We start from the raw sequence: 17403 nt of genomic DNA on the forward strand, positions 1-17403 counted from the left end.
TCAAGGCAGGGAACAACAATAAACAAAATACATAAAACTGAATTAAAACATAATATACATTGTTAAAAACATCCTAAAAAAACATTTTAAAAACATCTTAAAATTCCACTGGATAGGCCTGCCGGAAGAGATCAGTCTTTATAGCTTTCTTGAATGCTAGTAGACTGTTAAGTTGACGAGTCTCCTCCAGCAGGCCATAAGGCTGTGTCGATAGTTGCTTTTAAGACATGCCAGCAGATTCATTCGTGGTTGGGCACCAACTGATTTCAGCCACCCCGCTGAAGGGAGAGTTCTCAAAGCAAGGGGGATCAGTGGAACCTTGTGACTCAGTGGATTAGAATCCTGTGTGAGTGTGCTGAGAACAGAAGTAGGCTTTTGCTGTGCCCCACACATAAGGAAAGCAATTTTGCCAGCAGCTGAGGCAATAATATTGTGAACCACTATCCAGAGGTGCGACTTGAGCATAGTGCCTGTGGCACCCCAAGCTGACCTCATATTTTCAAGTTAACAACTCGTGGGCCTTTTTTGCTATCTGAACATGCATAGGCTTGTGCCCATAGTTGCTTTTAAACCACACCAGACCCAGCATGCTGGGAGTTTTGGGCCTTGTTTTGGCCTAAACATGCATATAGGGTTGTGCCCTTAGCTGCTTTTAAATTATGCCAGCAGATTCATTTGTGATTGTCCAACCACAAAATGCTCACATAGTCCTTCCCTTGCATCTCTCCACCGCCATAACTACTATCAAGTTAGTTAATGTTGTTGTTGAACTTGTTTAAGATGCATCCATTTTTCATTGTTTATAGAAAAGGTTTTACAGTGGGAGAAATCCCCACCCCACCGCACCCTACCCTTCCGGATTGTATAGTTGGTGATACAGGATATATCAGTACTTCCATTTCCCTTATTTCCTCTCTGCCATCCCTACTCCTTCCCCCCTCCCCCACGGGCCACTGACATGTACTATGCTTGGTGTCTTTGCTAAACAATGTACACTATTTGTTTGTCCATATACTGATTTGCCTATTTTGAAAGTGTATAAGTAAAATGAAGAAAGGTTAAGAAAAAGGAGGAAAAAGTGGGGTGAAGATGGAGGAGGAGGAGGAGGACGAGAAAGGAAAATGGTAAGAGGTATTCAGGAGTAGATAGGACAGGGTAGAGGGCATATTCTACCCCTCTGCACAGAGTCAAAAAGTCTCATAAAGTCTGCCAGATGTTTTAAAATTTGCTCCTCTTTTCATGGAAGTGGTCTGTTTATGAGTTTCAAGATTCAAGAGGTCTCTCACCCATTCACCTGCATTTGGAGTCCTAGTGGCTTTCAGCTTTTGCAATGTGGTATGTTTGGCTGTGAAGGTGGCCCTGTAGATCCAGGCTCAGCTGTAGGTCCAGCTGGGTCTATTAAACACCATGCCCCAGTTTGGATGATCCAGGGCTCAGCTGAATAAGCTGAGTAATGCGTGAGCTTCAGGCACTCAGATTCATCTGCTTTGCCTCTATCTTTGAATGAGTAAATTTGTGATCAAGCCAGGAACCACAGTTAACCATAGCTTTCTGTTATATCTAAAATGGCAACTATGGTTAATGGCTTCTCAACAATCTAAGGGTGTATCCAAACCTGACTTGTCCATGAGTGGAATAGAAATTGCTGGCAGTACGGTTCTTCCCTTCAGCCCCTTGAATTCCCCCCAAATCTCCCCTGGAGGGTTTTGAGTCTTTCTGGAGCAAATTTGAAAGGTGTGCAGGTGATTGCAGCAGAGAGGAGAACAACTTTAAAATATGGGTTCATATTCTGCCTTACCTGGAAGATGTTAACCAAAGTTTCCTGGTTTGGACATAGCAAGAAGCCTTGGTGAACTACAGGGGGTTGGACTCGATGGCCTTATAGGCCCCTTCCAACTCTATGATTCTATGATTCTACAGTTCCTAGCTAGTTTCACCAGTCATATGAAGGGAAGTAGTTGCATGTGTGGGCCTGAAGCTCATGTGTATCACCCCCAAACAGCTATATCTAAGTACATTTTCATTATCAGTTTTCTAGTACACCATAGAGCAGTGGTGTGCTGCAGTGTTGTGTGTGATACTCTCTCTGTTTAACTGTAAAATGTTGGTGGGTGTGCAACCACACACAGTGGTGTCCCTTATTCCCCTTTCTTACCAAATCATGCCAGTATGTGGATCTAATAACCATAAAAAGAAGGTGGTCCCTCCTAGAGTTAAATCTGTTATTTCAAATGTCCAAGAAAGAAAAAGCCGTCTCTACTTAATGAACAGGAACTGGAGGGGACAGGAAGCAAGATCAGTCAGGGCTACGAGATGAACAAATGAAGTACTATAGCAAAGCCCCGTTGGGCAATGTGAATACAGGCTAAGGAGTTACCCAGAAGCAGAAGTTTATATAGGACTCTCTTCCCATTTTGAAGGTGAAAGCAAAAAGGCAGATTGAGAAAGCTCACTCATTCACCGTATGATGGTAACGTAGCACTTTGTTTAGTTTTCTGCTTGCTTTGGGCTCTTGTGGGTTTGAAAAGTTCACTAGGAACTTATAAACTGTAGGGAAAGTGGTCCCTACATTTTCAAAGGTTATTTTCTATAGGTCAAAGAATATTGGGATGAAAATTCCCTGGTCATTTTGATAAATAATCTGGTGAGGCATTCATAAAATAGCCTCCATTATGAAAGCACTATGTATGAAAATAAAATAACTAATGTTGAGATCACATTAGTTAACAACATCCTATGGCACTTTGAAATGCTTAACAAGCTTATTATTAAACCAGTGTTGGTCAGAGGTGTGTCTCTGTTGAAATAACCTGAATATCAGCCTAAAATTGTAGTTTTCTGTCCTTTGATAACTAATAACCCACAGAACCCATATTCCTTGTATTTTCTTAGGTGAAATAACAATGGATTAGAAACAAAATGCGGGGAGAGAATATATGATTGAACTGTGTCATGGTGCCTTCATTTGTGAGACTGAACTGTTAGTAAAGCAGCATTAGAAGTGACTAGGAGTGCATAAACTCCACCTAGCAAAAAAGAGGACAGACAAAATTGCATAGGCAGTAGCTAAATATGTAGAGCCAGCAGAGTTGAAGGGAACGTATAATTGATAAAGGACTCTAGAGAAAAAGTCCAAATAAAGATTGGCTTAGATATCTTGTTATTCCCTGACAAACCAGCTTGCATTCCTGCTAAATAAAATCAATTGGATCAGCCCAGTTTGTAGGTATGAAGAAATTCCATTTTTATTTTGTTTAGAATACCACTTTTAATAAAAGGTTCAACAAACTCTTAGAGTTCCTTCTCAAGCAGGAGAAAGTAGAGAGATGGAAGACCCATCACTCACACTGTAAATAGCTGCAAAAAGAAATTAGTTTTTATGAGCAAGTTTCTGTTATCTATATCTTCAAGTTGTTTCCATGTTCATAAGGGCTCAGAAATATATTTCCTGGGACATGGGAAAGAGGTGAGTTTCACTTGAGAAGAAATGGAGGATGAAATTGAGAAGGACAGTAACAAGATAATAATAATAATAATAATAATAATAATAATAATAATAATAATAATAATAATGTTTGTGAACACTATACCACATTCATGAAGGCTCAGAAAATTAGATCCCTTTGGCAGTCTGATGAGGGAAACTTCCCTCGGGAGTTGACAACCCCAGTGGACCAATTGCAGAAAGGGTGCAAAAGTAGGGAACAAGGAAACAAGTTCTGCTGCAAAGATGCCTGGGACATTGAGCAGGGTTTGGACTCGATGGCCTTGTAGGCCCCTTCCAACTCTGCTATTCTATGATTCTATGTTCTGGAAGTGGGTATGAGGACTGAGGGGGAAAACCCACAGCAAGTTGCAGTGTGCCCAATCATCTTTTGAAAGTAATATGTGGGGAGTAATAACAAGTGAAAAACAATCCACTGTGGCTTATTTTCAGGTTGGCTTAGAGTGACATGCGAATTTGCCCACTGTCTCATGTTTTCACTGCTAATGGATGAAAGTAAAAAAAGAATGTGATTCTGCTCAATAGTATAGAGGCTTACATCGACAGGTTTTGAGAAATCTGTTAAAACCTGAAAAGAGCAGAAGAATCTTTAGAGAGTTGGTAAATCTGTGGAAGAACAATTTTAACCCAAGCCAAAGTGAAGTAGTGGTTTGATTTAAATTTAATTCAGGATCAAGGAGGTCTGGGGAGACAGTGGAAATATTTCTAGCAGGCTTGTGAAAATGTCCTCAAAATTGCTATTATGGTGGAACTCTAACACACAGTTTAGGACAGACTAGTCTATGAATTTAATGATGAGAAAATACAGTTAACCTTTGATTTTACTTTCAAGTTTGCCTTGGCTATGGATTCAGCAAATTGAAGGTATAGGACAGGCACCATTTGTGGGAACTAGGGAGTGGAACAGTACAGAGGTAACACCAGGAAATGTTAAACGCTCTCTGTGTCTCTGTCTCTGTCTCTGTCTCTGTCTCTCTCTCTCACACACACACACACACACACACTCAGAAGATTTTTTGTGGCCTGCCCAGAAACTTCTGCTATTGGGCAATACAGAAAATGAAAGAAAGAAAGAAAATGGGCATACCTCAGTAAGGGTGTAGAGGGTAGTATGCATAATTAAAATATAAATATATGGCCGCTAATCACTATCAAGTTTAAATTTTTTTAAAAAAAATCTATAAAAAATATAAACTGGGTGCACTATTAATGGTCATTTGTCTTATTTTTTGGAGTACTGTACCATTCACATCACATCGCCTGCATATCTATATCTATATAATGTGACAATTGGGGCCTGCGTGGTCACATGAGAAGAGCATGCAGAGCTAAGAAAAATTGTGCAGGTATGCAAAGCAATATAAAAAGCACTAACCCTAATGCTCATAGAGCCTACCTATTGGAGGAGACTAGTCCTGAAAATATAGATGAGGAAATAGCCCATACCATCTACACAAAAAATGAATAAAACGTCTGAAGGGTGATCCTATTACTATCATATTGGAAGTGATCAAAAACAAGGTAAGCTTGTCAAGCTTCATATGAGGCCTTATGGAAGAACAATGCAATGCAATATAATTGCACACTTGCACAGAAGGATGTCTTAGGTGACCAGGTGATTGTCTCATATGAGTGTAAAGTGAAACAATTAGCAGTGGTAGTGGTTCCAGGTTGTGGGCCCAACTTATTTGGAAAACGAAGGTTAGCTGATTTTGTCTTGGTCTGGAGGCCCCTTCTCAGGCCTCTGTGTATGATACTTCTCAGGCCTCCTGTTTACTTTGCTTAAGAAAAATGTCAAGTGGCACTGGAGAGCTTTCCAAGAAAAAGCGTTTGAGGATGATAAACAAATGTTGCACATCTTCTGGTTCACTAGCAACCTGATAAAGTGTTTGTTTTAACATGTGGTGCTTCCCCTTATGAGACTGGGGGAGTGCAGGCTTACTGGTTGGGGGATGTAGTTGAGAAGCCAATAGGATTTTTATCATCAACCTTATGATCTGCTTGACACAATTATTCTTAATTGGGTTGGGAAGATGTTATATTTAGAGTGCAGAAATTTCATAAATACGTAAAGGGATGGGGATTTGTGATTTGCACTGCCCACAACCCCTGGATGTCATTTCTTAATGAAATGAAACCAGTACCACAGATGGTGCCACCAAAGTTCTAGAGGTGGGCAGTGACTTTGAGGGTCTATGAATACAGCATTGGCGCTGTTCAGAAGACACCTTAAACCACAGTGGTTAAGGCTTTTTTTGTTAACAAAAAGGCCTTAACCACCATGGTTTAAGGTGTCTTCTGAACAGGGCCATTGTGCATAGAGCTGGAAAGGAAATGGGTAATCCAGATGCTTTGAGTCGACAGCCATTGCCCGAGGCACGCTGACTGTGGAAAATGATTATTACGTGATGGTAAACTAGTAAAGGCCTTGTCAGCTCTTGCCTTTATTTGTAAAACATATTTCTCACTCAGATGGCACAAAACTACTTAGCATGCTGTTCATTCCCCTTTTAGTGTCAGATGAACCTTATAATGAAGGAGATTTTTTTTAAAAAAAACAAAACACCTCTCTGTATCCACCCATGCACATTCTGCTCTCTTAAGCAAGAGTACAAGTTGTAGCTACAACACTAATGGTGTAATATCTAGATTAAACAGGCACACATAATTTACTATAAGCCATATGTTAAAATTCATGCAAAATCACATACCTTCTAAAAAGATAAGGCAGTCTTGCAATGAGGCTTTTCAGTGTGCTTGAAACTTCAGTAACGTAGTTTGGTTTTGTAATAATAGCATTCATTACTACTACTACTGCACTAGGCAGGAGTTACACAGCTCAAAGGACTTTGGAGTGGGAAGGACTGGTGTATCGATATTTAGAAGGTGCACACCCAGGGCCAGGGCCATTTTGCACCCTAGGCAAGACGAGCTACTTGTACACCCCCCGCAAAAAGTGCCACCTTCGATTCAGCTGTTCAAGAAGAGTTTCTGAACTATTATATTTTCCTTCTCTTATTTTTTTTCTTAAAACAGCTAATTTCTATAAAACTGACCCTTAAAGGGCAGAACTACGCCCCTGTGAGGTCTGTACCCTAGGCGGCTGCCTAGTTGGCCTAATGGTAGCACCAGCCCTGTGCACACCAAACTCTCATTGTATATGATAACACGACTGGCTAAGCAAACGCACCTGAGGGCCAGGCAAAATGGAGAAGAAGGGAGAAGGTCTTCCTTCCTATAGAGGAGATAGGGGGGTCATACCCCAAATCTCCAAGCCACCCATTATCCTGTTTTGTTGGGGCTTAGGGCCAAGCTGAGGCAAACAGCTTCAGGCTGAAGTAAGTCCAGTCCAGTCCAGTCAGTCAGGTTGAAGTCAAAACACAGTGGAGGTAAATCAAGGTTTGACAAGTCAGGTCAGGGGAAGTCACAGGTGAGCAGAATCTGTTCATTTCTCCCAGACTGGGTCAGGTCTGGTTTGTTCAGGTATTAGCAGTGGAATGTATGGATTAGTGGGGCACATGCGTGTGCATATGGCAGGCTCACATAGGCCCCCTCCCAGACCATATCCTTTCCAGTCAACAAAGTATTCCATATCTGGCAGTGGAGAATGCCCCTGGACATTAAATGCTTCTGTGTCATCTCTATTTTTTATCTGCTTCACTAATGAATGGGTTCTGTGCATCAGAGTAAAAAAGTGTAGGAGTTACTCCAGGATTCATCATTGTCACTAGAAGCCCAAGTGAATACTATGGCAAGATGCGCCCATTACCAGCTTCAAGTAGTATATCAACTATGCCCTTTCCTGGACAGGGATAGCCTGATTAGTGTAGTCCATATGTTCATCTTGTGGGGCTACCTGTGTGCTTGGTCCAGGAACTGCAGCTGGTGCAGAATGTGATGGCCAGGATGCTGATTAGGATGCCTGGCCAAGCTCATATTACACTGGTTTTGAAGTAACTGCACTGACTACCTGTTATTTATTTATTTATTTATTTATTACGTTTCTATACCGCCCAATAGCCGGAGCTCTCTGGGCGGTTCACAAAAATTAGCTGTTAGCTGTTGAGCCAAGTTCACGGTCTTGCTGTTGGCATATAAAGCCTTGAATAACTTGGGACCAGGTTATCTGGCAGATGGACTTCCCTGATATAGACTTGTTCAATCATTAAGATCATCACAGGAGGACTCGTTGGTTGTACTACAAGCTGTAGATTGCCATCTTGCGGCAACCCAGAAGTGGGCCTTCTCTGTGGTGGCACCCACCTTATATAATACATTTTCCCCTAGTATTTGAGAGGCACCAGCTGGAACATGTTTTAGGCACCTGTTAAAGACCTATCTCTTTACCAAGCCTTCCCTGAGTAATGGTGTTGGCCAGCTAGTTCGTTTAGTACAAACTCCTTCTAAGTAGTAGCACCAGGTTTCAAAGAATGCTTTAATCACCAGTAGTTGTTTCTACCAATTGTGTACTGCAATTTCCAAGAAAAGTAGGCACACAGATGGGAAGACTCAGTGTCCAGTGTGGGTTGGTACAGTTTCATCCTAATAGCAACATTGGAGGCATCAGCCTCGGTAATGAATGTTGAGATGAACTGCAATTTGAGGTGGTCAAATGCAGCCTGAACCTATGAAGTACACTTAAAGATGTGGGAACAGGACTAAGTGCTGCAGCTTGAGTGGCCTGCAGTTGATACTGGTGGGTTCAGATTCTCAATTGAAAGTTTGGACTTGCAAGACCTGATTATTGGCTGACAGGGCCTGGTTTTCAGTCATGCGGACCTCCATCCTGCCTGTGAAACAACATGTTTCTTCAGTGCTTGAGGCCCATGAGGGAAGAAGCAACTCAGGTTTAAGTAAGTAGGGATGAAGTCCGTCAGATTACAGCAAGGCAGATCACAGGTCGAGTCAAGCCAAAGTAAGGCACTAGTCAAATCTGGTCAAGCTGAGTCATCAGCATAGTCACAGCATGCTCCAGGGAGCAGCAATCAAGGTCCTGAATAGCTCCCAGAGAACTCTACTAGCTGAGTGTAGAAAGAGGTTGTACCAACAAAGGACTGATCTGAAGCCTTAAGAAGGTTGGCAGGGCATCACCTCCAAGTAGCTCTACTCCCAAGAAGACTTGTCTGTAATCCTTAAAGCATGCGTGGCTGATTCTGGAACCTCATGTTCTTACGTCGCTGTGGAGCAGGAGGGCCCACAGGGGAGTCATCACATGCTCAGTCTGGAAGGGGTGTGTGACAATGGTTCCCCTCTAAATTGGGTGGTCTATGATTCAACCAATCTGAATCTCTTTTGCACAATACTGGGATCCATATACAATGACACCACCACCACCAAAAGTATTTTAGGCTTCATTACTGAATCCAGTATGAAACCAGTGGATTAAATACACATGAGAGGATGAGCATCTACAGGCCAGTAGATACGTAATTTATTGAAAAATGAAAAAAAAAGAGGGTAAGTGGTAGTACTTGGACATTTTGAAACTTTTGTACTCTGTCCTTCTTACATATGAAGTTGTTTGACATTTTCATAAGAACACTATAATTCTGACTGTGGGTTTTGCTAGATTTGTTTCATAACTTGAACAAACAAACAAACACCATTTTGAAGACAGGACAGCCTGTTACTAATAATATAGGCTTAGAGAGTCTAAAGAATATGAGTGGGATGTAGTCACAGAAATGACGCTTTCACATAGATAATGCCCTGCACTTGCCGATGGAAATATAAAACACTCTCTAAATGCTTCTATGCACATATGTTTATAAAATATAATTGCTGACCATTGGGTTGTTCAGCATTTGAAGACATAGACCCTGTTCAGAGGACACAATAAGCCAAGGTAGTTAAGCATTTTGAACTAAACATAATAGCTTAGTGTGTCATGTGATCCATGACTGTGTGTCACGTGAACCATTCCTAATCATGGTGGCTACATAACCACAGTTTAAACAAACTCACTAACCATTTGCTGCAAAATGGTTAACTATGGTTTAGCATGCTGTCTGAACAGGCCCCATACACAGTTGCTTCATTCTGCACTTTATTGTCATGTTCATGGCTCTTACAGAACAGTGTCATTTGTGGCTGCAACTCATCAGAGCTGTTTAGACTTGCTGGAAATGATGTCAGTGAGACAGGAGTGACGAGATTTGTTCTGCTGTTGCCCAAGAGGGACAAAGAGTAGAGTTTACCTCTAGAAACAAGAAGGGGGACAAGATAATAGAAGTCAAGCAGCATAATAGAGCAGCTAACAGGAAGGTGTAAATCAAATTCACAACATCTACGCAGCCAGCCATAGTCTCAGGAGACTAGGAAGGAAACAGGTTCAATACAATGCAAAGTGAAGTGTGAGCTTCTAATATCAGATTAGTGAAGGCCCAAGTGGCAAATCAATCCATTTGAAGGAAGTAAAAAGTACAGATATTCACCTTTTAATCTAATACATGTATTTTCCCCCCAAACTACTTCTGTTTGAGACACCACAGTGACATTTTATTGCAAATATTAGGTGTTCTTTGCATTAAGATTGAAAACTCCAACTTCACAGGAGAATCCATAAGCCAGTTAAGTTCTGGTTGAGGGGAGGGGCTGTAGCTCAGTGGTAGAATCCACACTCGGCATGCAGAAGGTCCAGGTTCAATTCCTGGCCTCTCCATGTAGGGCAGGAAAAATTACTGCCTGAAACCATACTACCCAATAACTTTGGAGAGTCGCTGCCAGACAGTTTCAACAATACTGGGCTAGGTGGACCAGCTGTCTGACTCAGTATACGGCAGCTTCCTCTGTAGAAATGCTTTGATTTAAACCTACATAGACCATTTGGCCCAAATCTAACACAGAGTTAAGTGTCCAGAGTCGAACCCTAGGTCATGTCTTTGAATTTGTTTCACAAATAGGTGAACAAAGTATGATCCTTCCCCCCCTGACCTCACTCCATTCTGACGACAACTTCTCTAGAAAGTCTCCACAACACAGGTCAATGGAAATGTTTGCCACTGATGTGGAGACATGCTTGCAATATGGCTGCCACAGGATTGCTTTATTTCAGTAGTAACTTTGGTTTGGAATTGCATACTGCCTTGGGTAGTTTCTTTAGAAAGGAGGTTAATAAATAATTTCTGAGAAAACACAGACAACCAACAAATTAAAGTGGCTTCCCATACATTTCCCATGGAGTGCAAATCTAACAGTCTATTGAACTAAGTTCAAAGAAGTTGCCTTACTTGCTGGGTGGACTGGAGCTTCAGAGACAGCATGAGATTTTTTTCTTTGAAAGGCAATTAGTTTGTTGGAATTGTGGACAGCTTCATAAACCTGCCTACCTCGCCAGTTTAATTATCCATGCCCTGTTTGCCTGTACATAGAAGTATGCCATGTAGCACAATACCAATTAAAAATCCTTGTTTTTGAGTGTCAATAAAACAAGCAAGACTCATTACATGCTGAGCTGTAGTTGCAGGGGGCTTGAGCACTGGGAGCTGGGGAAACATGATAGTGAAATGACAAAGGGGCAGCCAAGGGCTATCTTGGAGAGAGCATAAGATAAGTTGCTAAGCAGTTTTTAAAGTTACAGAGCTCTTAATGCAGATTCTTGGATTTGCAAATGCATGGAAAACAGGGTGTTGACCCTATTTATTCCTGCCCTTACAGAGTTTAATTTAAGCGCCTTGTGAACTGATTGAATGCCCCAGAGGCCTTGTCCTAGGCTGGAACTGCATTCTACGTGGAGTTTTGAAATTCATTCTTCCATGTTTTGTTCTGGTGTGTGTGTGTGTGTTTTAACACAAAGACGTCTGCATGAGGATACGTCTGAATGGAAGAAATGTATTTGTGGAGGGGCTGCTTAACCCTGTCCCCTCACTATGTCATTTCCCAGCTCACAATCACGCTCCCCAAGCTGATGCTTAACTATGGAAGTAAAGATACAGGGTTTCCACAAGTGTGAAAGACTACCTTGGGGGGGGGGGGGGGTAGGTGATTTTGAGATGGAAAATGACATCAGAGGAGAGCTGAGCATCCTCTCCGCAGCTCCCCTCCTCCTGTTCAGACCTAGCCTGAACCACACTGGTTTTATTTTGTTAAGAAACAACAACCCAATAGCAAGGCCTCTTCAATTGTTCCAACTGAAGCATACATGCATGTGTTTGTAATTAAAGAAATATTCATTCTTTAGCTATGCAGCAAAAGTAACGTCTAGCTTGCAAGTCAGGCTCTTGCTCCATTTCTGAAGATACCAGAGACCCCCAACCTCCCTTAAATCAGACTAAGGACAATGAAGACTAAGGTACACAATATGTTAAATGCATAGTGTGCAGTTTACTCTCTCTTACTTTTTTTTTTACTTACAAATAGGTGTGCAAGGCTTCAATAGTGGGTTTAAATAGCAAGTCAGCCATAGCTTTAATGGAGCATCCCATTTCACAAGCCTATGGCACTTTTTAAACTGTACCTGCACAAAATGGTATTTGTGCTGCCCCAGCAAAAGTAGATTTATAGGATCACTTTGCCCTACATTCTGTATACTTCTAACTGCATTAATATAGAATAATGCCATTTTAAGTCTCCCCCCCACTTCCCTTGTAGAGATACATATTGGTTTTTTTTTAAAGATAATATGACTAAGGGCAGCCTGTCACATGATAAATCCCATATTTGGCAACGTAACCTTCTCATTTAAAAACAAACAATCAGAAAATGTATCACATTGGAGTGAATGGATGGGATATGTGATTATTTTACCTCCTGTCCCATAGACATGTGAATTGGCCTGCAGCTTAACACATAGAAAAAAATCAAAAATCAAACATAAGTCATAGTTCTTTCTTAGTCACGTCTTGTTTACCCCAGTATTCAATACTTATATTGAGCTAGTTCTCTTAACTTCTAAGATACCTTAAATACTAAGTAATATTGTGTGCTTGACTTGTTTCTATAAAGGTGGATCACAAAACCAAACCAATGTTTGTCTTGTAGAAAGACTGTTGGACTTTGACATAGGGTACTTCGATTGAGTCTCTACTCAGGTTGAATTCATACATACATTTGGATTTCTCAATGATTTTAGTACCCAGGCATAACGTCTTTGTTGGAAGTCTCTATTATATATCTTACCTTTGCCAGATCTACATTAAGCAGGATATAACACTTTGAAAGCAGTTTGAAAACAGTATATGGAATGTGTCCTGGCTCCCAACAATTGTCAATACCATTATAAACGGTTATAAAGCAGTAGTGTAGATCCTGCCCCTGTTCCTCCACTTTACTTGAATCACAACATTTTCCAGTAGTTAATATGTTCATTTGCAAATGCATGAAGTGAGAAGTAATATTGACTATGTTATTGAGTGATGTTCATACATATATAAATTAGTTCTCAACTCACAGAGAAATTGCTGTCTCTGTTTCAGTTCTCTATTTATAAAGTGATAATATAATTACTGGACTCCCTTCCCTGGAGGCCTCACTTTATTCCCAGTCACATTTGAATCAGCTTCACCTGATTCAAATGTGACTGGGAGTTAGAGCTGTGTGTCATTAGCATAGTGATGGCAATTGGCTCCAAATTCCAGCAGCTTCATATAGATGCTGAACATCATTGGGAGCAAGATGGTACCTGAAGAACCCCATAGTTCAATTGCCAATAGGCCAAGGAATGGTCACCCAATATTACTCTCTAAAACTGACCCCGCAGGTAAGATTGGAATCACAGTCCCTCCAATGTCCAGCCTACAGAGTTGATCCAGGAGGATACCATGGCTGATGGTATCGAAAGCCAAAAAGAGAACAACCAGAATTAACAGGGTCACATTCCTTCTGTCCTTCTCCCTATAAAGGTAATCTGTCAGAGTGAACAAGTCTGAAAGGGTCCCATAACCAGGTTGAAACCTGGGCTAGATCTACACTACTGCTTTATAGCGGTACTGAAGTGCACCGATAACTATTGGGGCACATCACATATTTCGTATGCCGCTTTCATTGTGTTATTTCATGCTTTTCATTCCACATTATCCAAAATACTGCCACAAATGTCATTGTGTGCCCTATAAAGTATAAATATGAAAGAAGTGTATACCATCACTATGATGGGATCGTAATGATTTGACACAAGGTGTAGATCTGGCCTCAGATTGGAATGGGTCTAAATAATCAGTATCCTCCAAGAGTGCCTGCAGTTGCTCCAACTCTATCAAGTACCTTTCTTAAGAAAGGGGAATTTACAACTGGGCAGTAGTAATCAAATACCATTGGGTCTGGAGTTTAACTTTTTATAGATATACAGTTCTCTCTAAGGCCATTGTGCTGGTGATACACTGCCTCTTCTAAAGCATTTAATCTGAACTAGCAAAAGAATTATATACATCTAAAACCTCAAAATACACAAATGAGAAAATATGTATAGTCAGCTACCTTGATTTCCCCCCCTAAAATGGAGCTGTAAAATGGAGCCAGTAAATGATATTCCCTCCGTTGTTTCTTTCTATAAAACTATTTCAGCATTTTGTTCAGAATTGTCATTATTTTGAAAGGCGTTATCCAGTCATGATGGTTTCTAATGGAATTGTCTATAAATGTAATTGCCACACTCACCCATTATATGACTCCAGTATTCTCTCCCTTTTCTTTTTAAAACAGTTCTAGCCAAAAAAGTGATGATGATTATGAAGATTATACAACCAACAAAACATGGGTATTGACTCCCAAAGTCCATGAGAGTGATGTTACCCTTATTTTAAATGGCCTGCTGGAGGGATATGACAACAAGCTAAGGCCAGATATAGGAGGTGAGGGTGTTTTCTATTATTCTTTTAATAGGAATGGGGTGGAAAACAAAGAGAAGCTGCAAAATATTTTGCTGTGAAAAGATCCTAATGGGTGAAATGTACATGCGCAAAATCTAATATATAAACCATTGACAATTCATATTTCTGTTGAAGAATCTATAATCAAAGGTTTTGGAAACAAATTTACACTTCTAACTGGTATGGCATTTATTATTATTATTAAAAATGTTTCAGCTCATAGTGATTTGCAAAAATAGTAATAGCAAATATATTGCTGTTCTGTTCATTTGGCTAAATGCTTACCAGTTCAACACATAATTACAGAGGTATTAAAATATAGTAATTTATAATGGGAGAGGTGAAAGAGGTTATGGCATATAAATAAAAGGAATATTGTTGTTGATCCCTAACTGATGTACATGAATGAAGTCAGTTGCATTTTACTAGAAAAGTGTTCTGCTGTTGTTGCCAGATACAAGTTCTGATAGTCTCTATAAGGTTGTTCCACAAAAACGTCTAGTGGAGATGCCAGCAGGATCATCCTAGGGTGTAGTAAGATGGCAACCAGGAGCTGCTGTATTAATCCAGTCCGAATTACAGATAATGGAAGAACCCAGAAATTATAATTGAGCACCCTGAGTCAGGAACCAATAGTTAGTCCAGTGAGTTTGCCAAGAACTGGGAAATTCAGGATCTGGGCCATGGTTGTCTACTAGTATGACAATGGCTGGGCAAGTGGAGAATTTATATTTATAACTGAGTTACCATGACTCAATAACAAGAGTTATTGAGGATTGATGCCAATTAAACTAGCAGAAGAGAAGAGACCTCTGTTCGTGTTGATTTGTAAGACCCACTAATAACCTGAAAAAGTAGTCAGTTCAAGACCTATCCACAACTGCTAAAGAAGCGGAGAGATATATTAATTCTATTTAGCTGATAAATGCTATATCAAGAAGACTTTTCTCTGACTTGGCGATGGAAGAATCAGCTACTTTTGAGCTCACCAAAATTCTCCAAAATGCAGTTTCAAGTTGTTTGACCTCACTCCCAGTTTCATTTGTGATCTATTTTTCATTGTGTTCAAGCAGGGAAAGTGCACATTTCAAATGGGGAAAATTGATTCCCACGTTGACTGAAGCATGAAAATCCACATTTTTCAAATACAATTGCAACTTTTATGAATTTACAAACTCCCCCCTCCCCCCCGGGAGACTACTGCTCGTGCTCACATTTAAGATTATGAACATGAAATTTTTGGATGAATGTAAATGAAATTCTCATACATCTGTATTCTCTGTGACAATGAAGGTCAGATATGTGTCTGAGGCAGTATCCTCTGCCCGTTCCTGCTTTCACAGCACAGCCTATCAACAATATAATTTTTAGGTCCATGCAGCAGCTGCATTTGCCCAATTCTTTTATCGGTGTCCCTGGGTGAGGGCTAGAGCTGTGTACTGCTTTGGGCCTGAGCCCCAAATCTGAATCGGTCCACTTTGGTCTGAATCTGGATTGGAACCAGATTGAGCCAAGGTGGTCTGAAGTCTTTTGGGTTACCTCAGCCCAACTTGAGTGATGATAAGCTGCTGCCCCCACCTGCTTAAGGGACTTGCCTGACCATCCTTGATTAGAACTGCCATTTTAAATGAAGTTGGGGGCTCTGTTGTTTCCTAGATCTAAGGTCACAAACTACGGTGGCCGTAAAGGGCCATTTCCAAGGTACCCATCAAGCAGCTACTTGGTGGGCACCTAGGAATCCGCAATGGCCAGGATGTCTGGATCTTGTTTCGAATCTGTATCCAAAGCAAGTTGGCCCGGGCACAAAGCAGCCTGAGTTGGATCTGGGCTGATTCAGAAGCTCTGAATTGGCCTCCAAAGTGAATGGTTTTTTTAAAAAAAAACATATGCATAGGGATGTATAAGAATTCATTTCAGTTAGTTTTTGCTCAAAATTCACTCAGTTTGCACCTTTCAGAACTGAACACGGACCCAAATGCAGTCTCCAGTCAAACACCATACATTTCCAAGCTTGCGATGTAATTTGCAGACCCAAAGAATGCATTTGAAAAATGCAAATAAAGAATTCTGACAAATGTGCACAAATACACTTTAATCAGTTCAAGAAAATTTCCCAAATGAACATACATTTGGAAAAAAAAACATGCATGAAAATATGTATGAATTTTCCTATGAAAGGGAAAACAACCTTACAACCATACAGGGACACAAGTCGGAACAAGTTTCAACATAGAATTCAGAGAACTTTGACGAACTCAGGTTTTCCTTATTTGCACATCCCTACATACAAAAAAACCCAGGAGACATTTGCAATTGTTTATTGCTGTGAAGGGCATTTGTAATTGCATTTTGCTCATCTACATCTACCCACACGTGGCTTGCATCCGTTTGGCGTGGCTTGAAAACAACCCAGGCGATTTCTCTAAAAAGAAAAAGAAAAAGAAAAAGGAAATGGCAGGCTTATCCAATTACCAAGACAATCCAAATTCAGCTGGATGAACCCCTCCAAAGCCCAATTCATTCTCCCCATTGCCTTTCACATTTCACTTAGCTATTCAGCATGCCAGTGGCAGTAAGCATCTGGCAGAAATGTGTCTCTTTCTCCCTCCCTTCTTTGGCCTCTGGGGTGCTGCATACTGGCATGCAAGGCCCCAGTAGCCTCTGTGAAATGTAGTTTTCCCAAAGGCTGTGGCATTGACCTCCCAGTACTGGAAGGGGGAGTGAGAGGTCCCTCCTCTTCTCTCTGCCTGTGGCTGCTTGCTTCTACTAGGCACGGCAGCCAGATAAGCGATGTTTAAAAGGAAGAGAGGAGGGAAAGGGGTTTATGGGAGACTGGGGGATGAGTGGCTGGGTGGGAAAGATGTTTGGGTCTTGGGTGGGTGGATTTTTGGATAGGAATTGTTCTCTGTCATGGATTTTAAACCAAGCCAGTGAAGAATTCAGGCTCCTAACACTTACCTCCCCTTATGAACCCGTGCAACTTATATCCAAGCTCTGGAAGAATGCATTTTGCTGGCATCTCTACTTGTGGAAACCCTGAGGAATCCATGTAATATTAGCAAAGGGTACACCAAAGAAATATTTCCCACCCAC

The 17403-nt window shown here is 40.9% G+C and overlaps 1 protein-coding gene across 2 annotated transcripts in view; it reads left to right on the forward strand.

Moving 5' to 3' along the window:
- Positions 1-17403, forward strand: part of GABRG2 (gamma-aminobutyric acid type A receptor subunit gamma2) — a 91216-nt gene that overhangs the window by 17859 nt on the left and 55954 nt on the right. For both annotated transcript variants that reach the window (XM_063120555.1, XM_063120556.1), the window contains exon 2: positions 14144-14292. In XM_063120555.1, coding sequence (XP_062976625.1) covers positions 14144-14292 — 149 coding nt within the window. The remainder of the gene's footprint in view (positions 1-14143; positions 14293-17403) is intronic.

This window comes from Elgaria multicarinata, chromosome 3, assembly GCF_023053635.1.
Source record: "Elgaria multicarinata webbii isolate HBS135686 ecotype San Diego chromosome 3, rElgMul1.1.pri, whole genome shotgun sequence".
NCBI classification, from domain to species: Eukaryota; Metazoa; Chordata; class Lepidosauria; order Squamata; family Anguidae; genus Elgaria; species Elgaria multicarinata.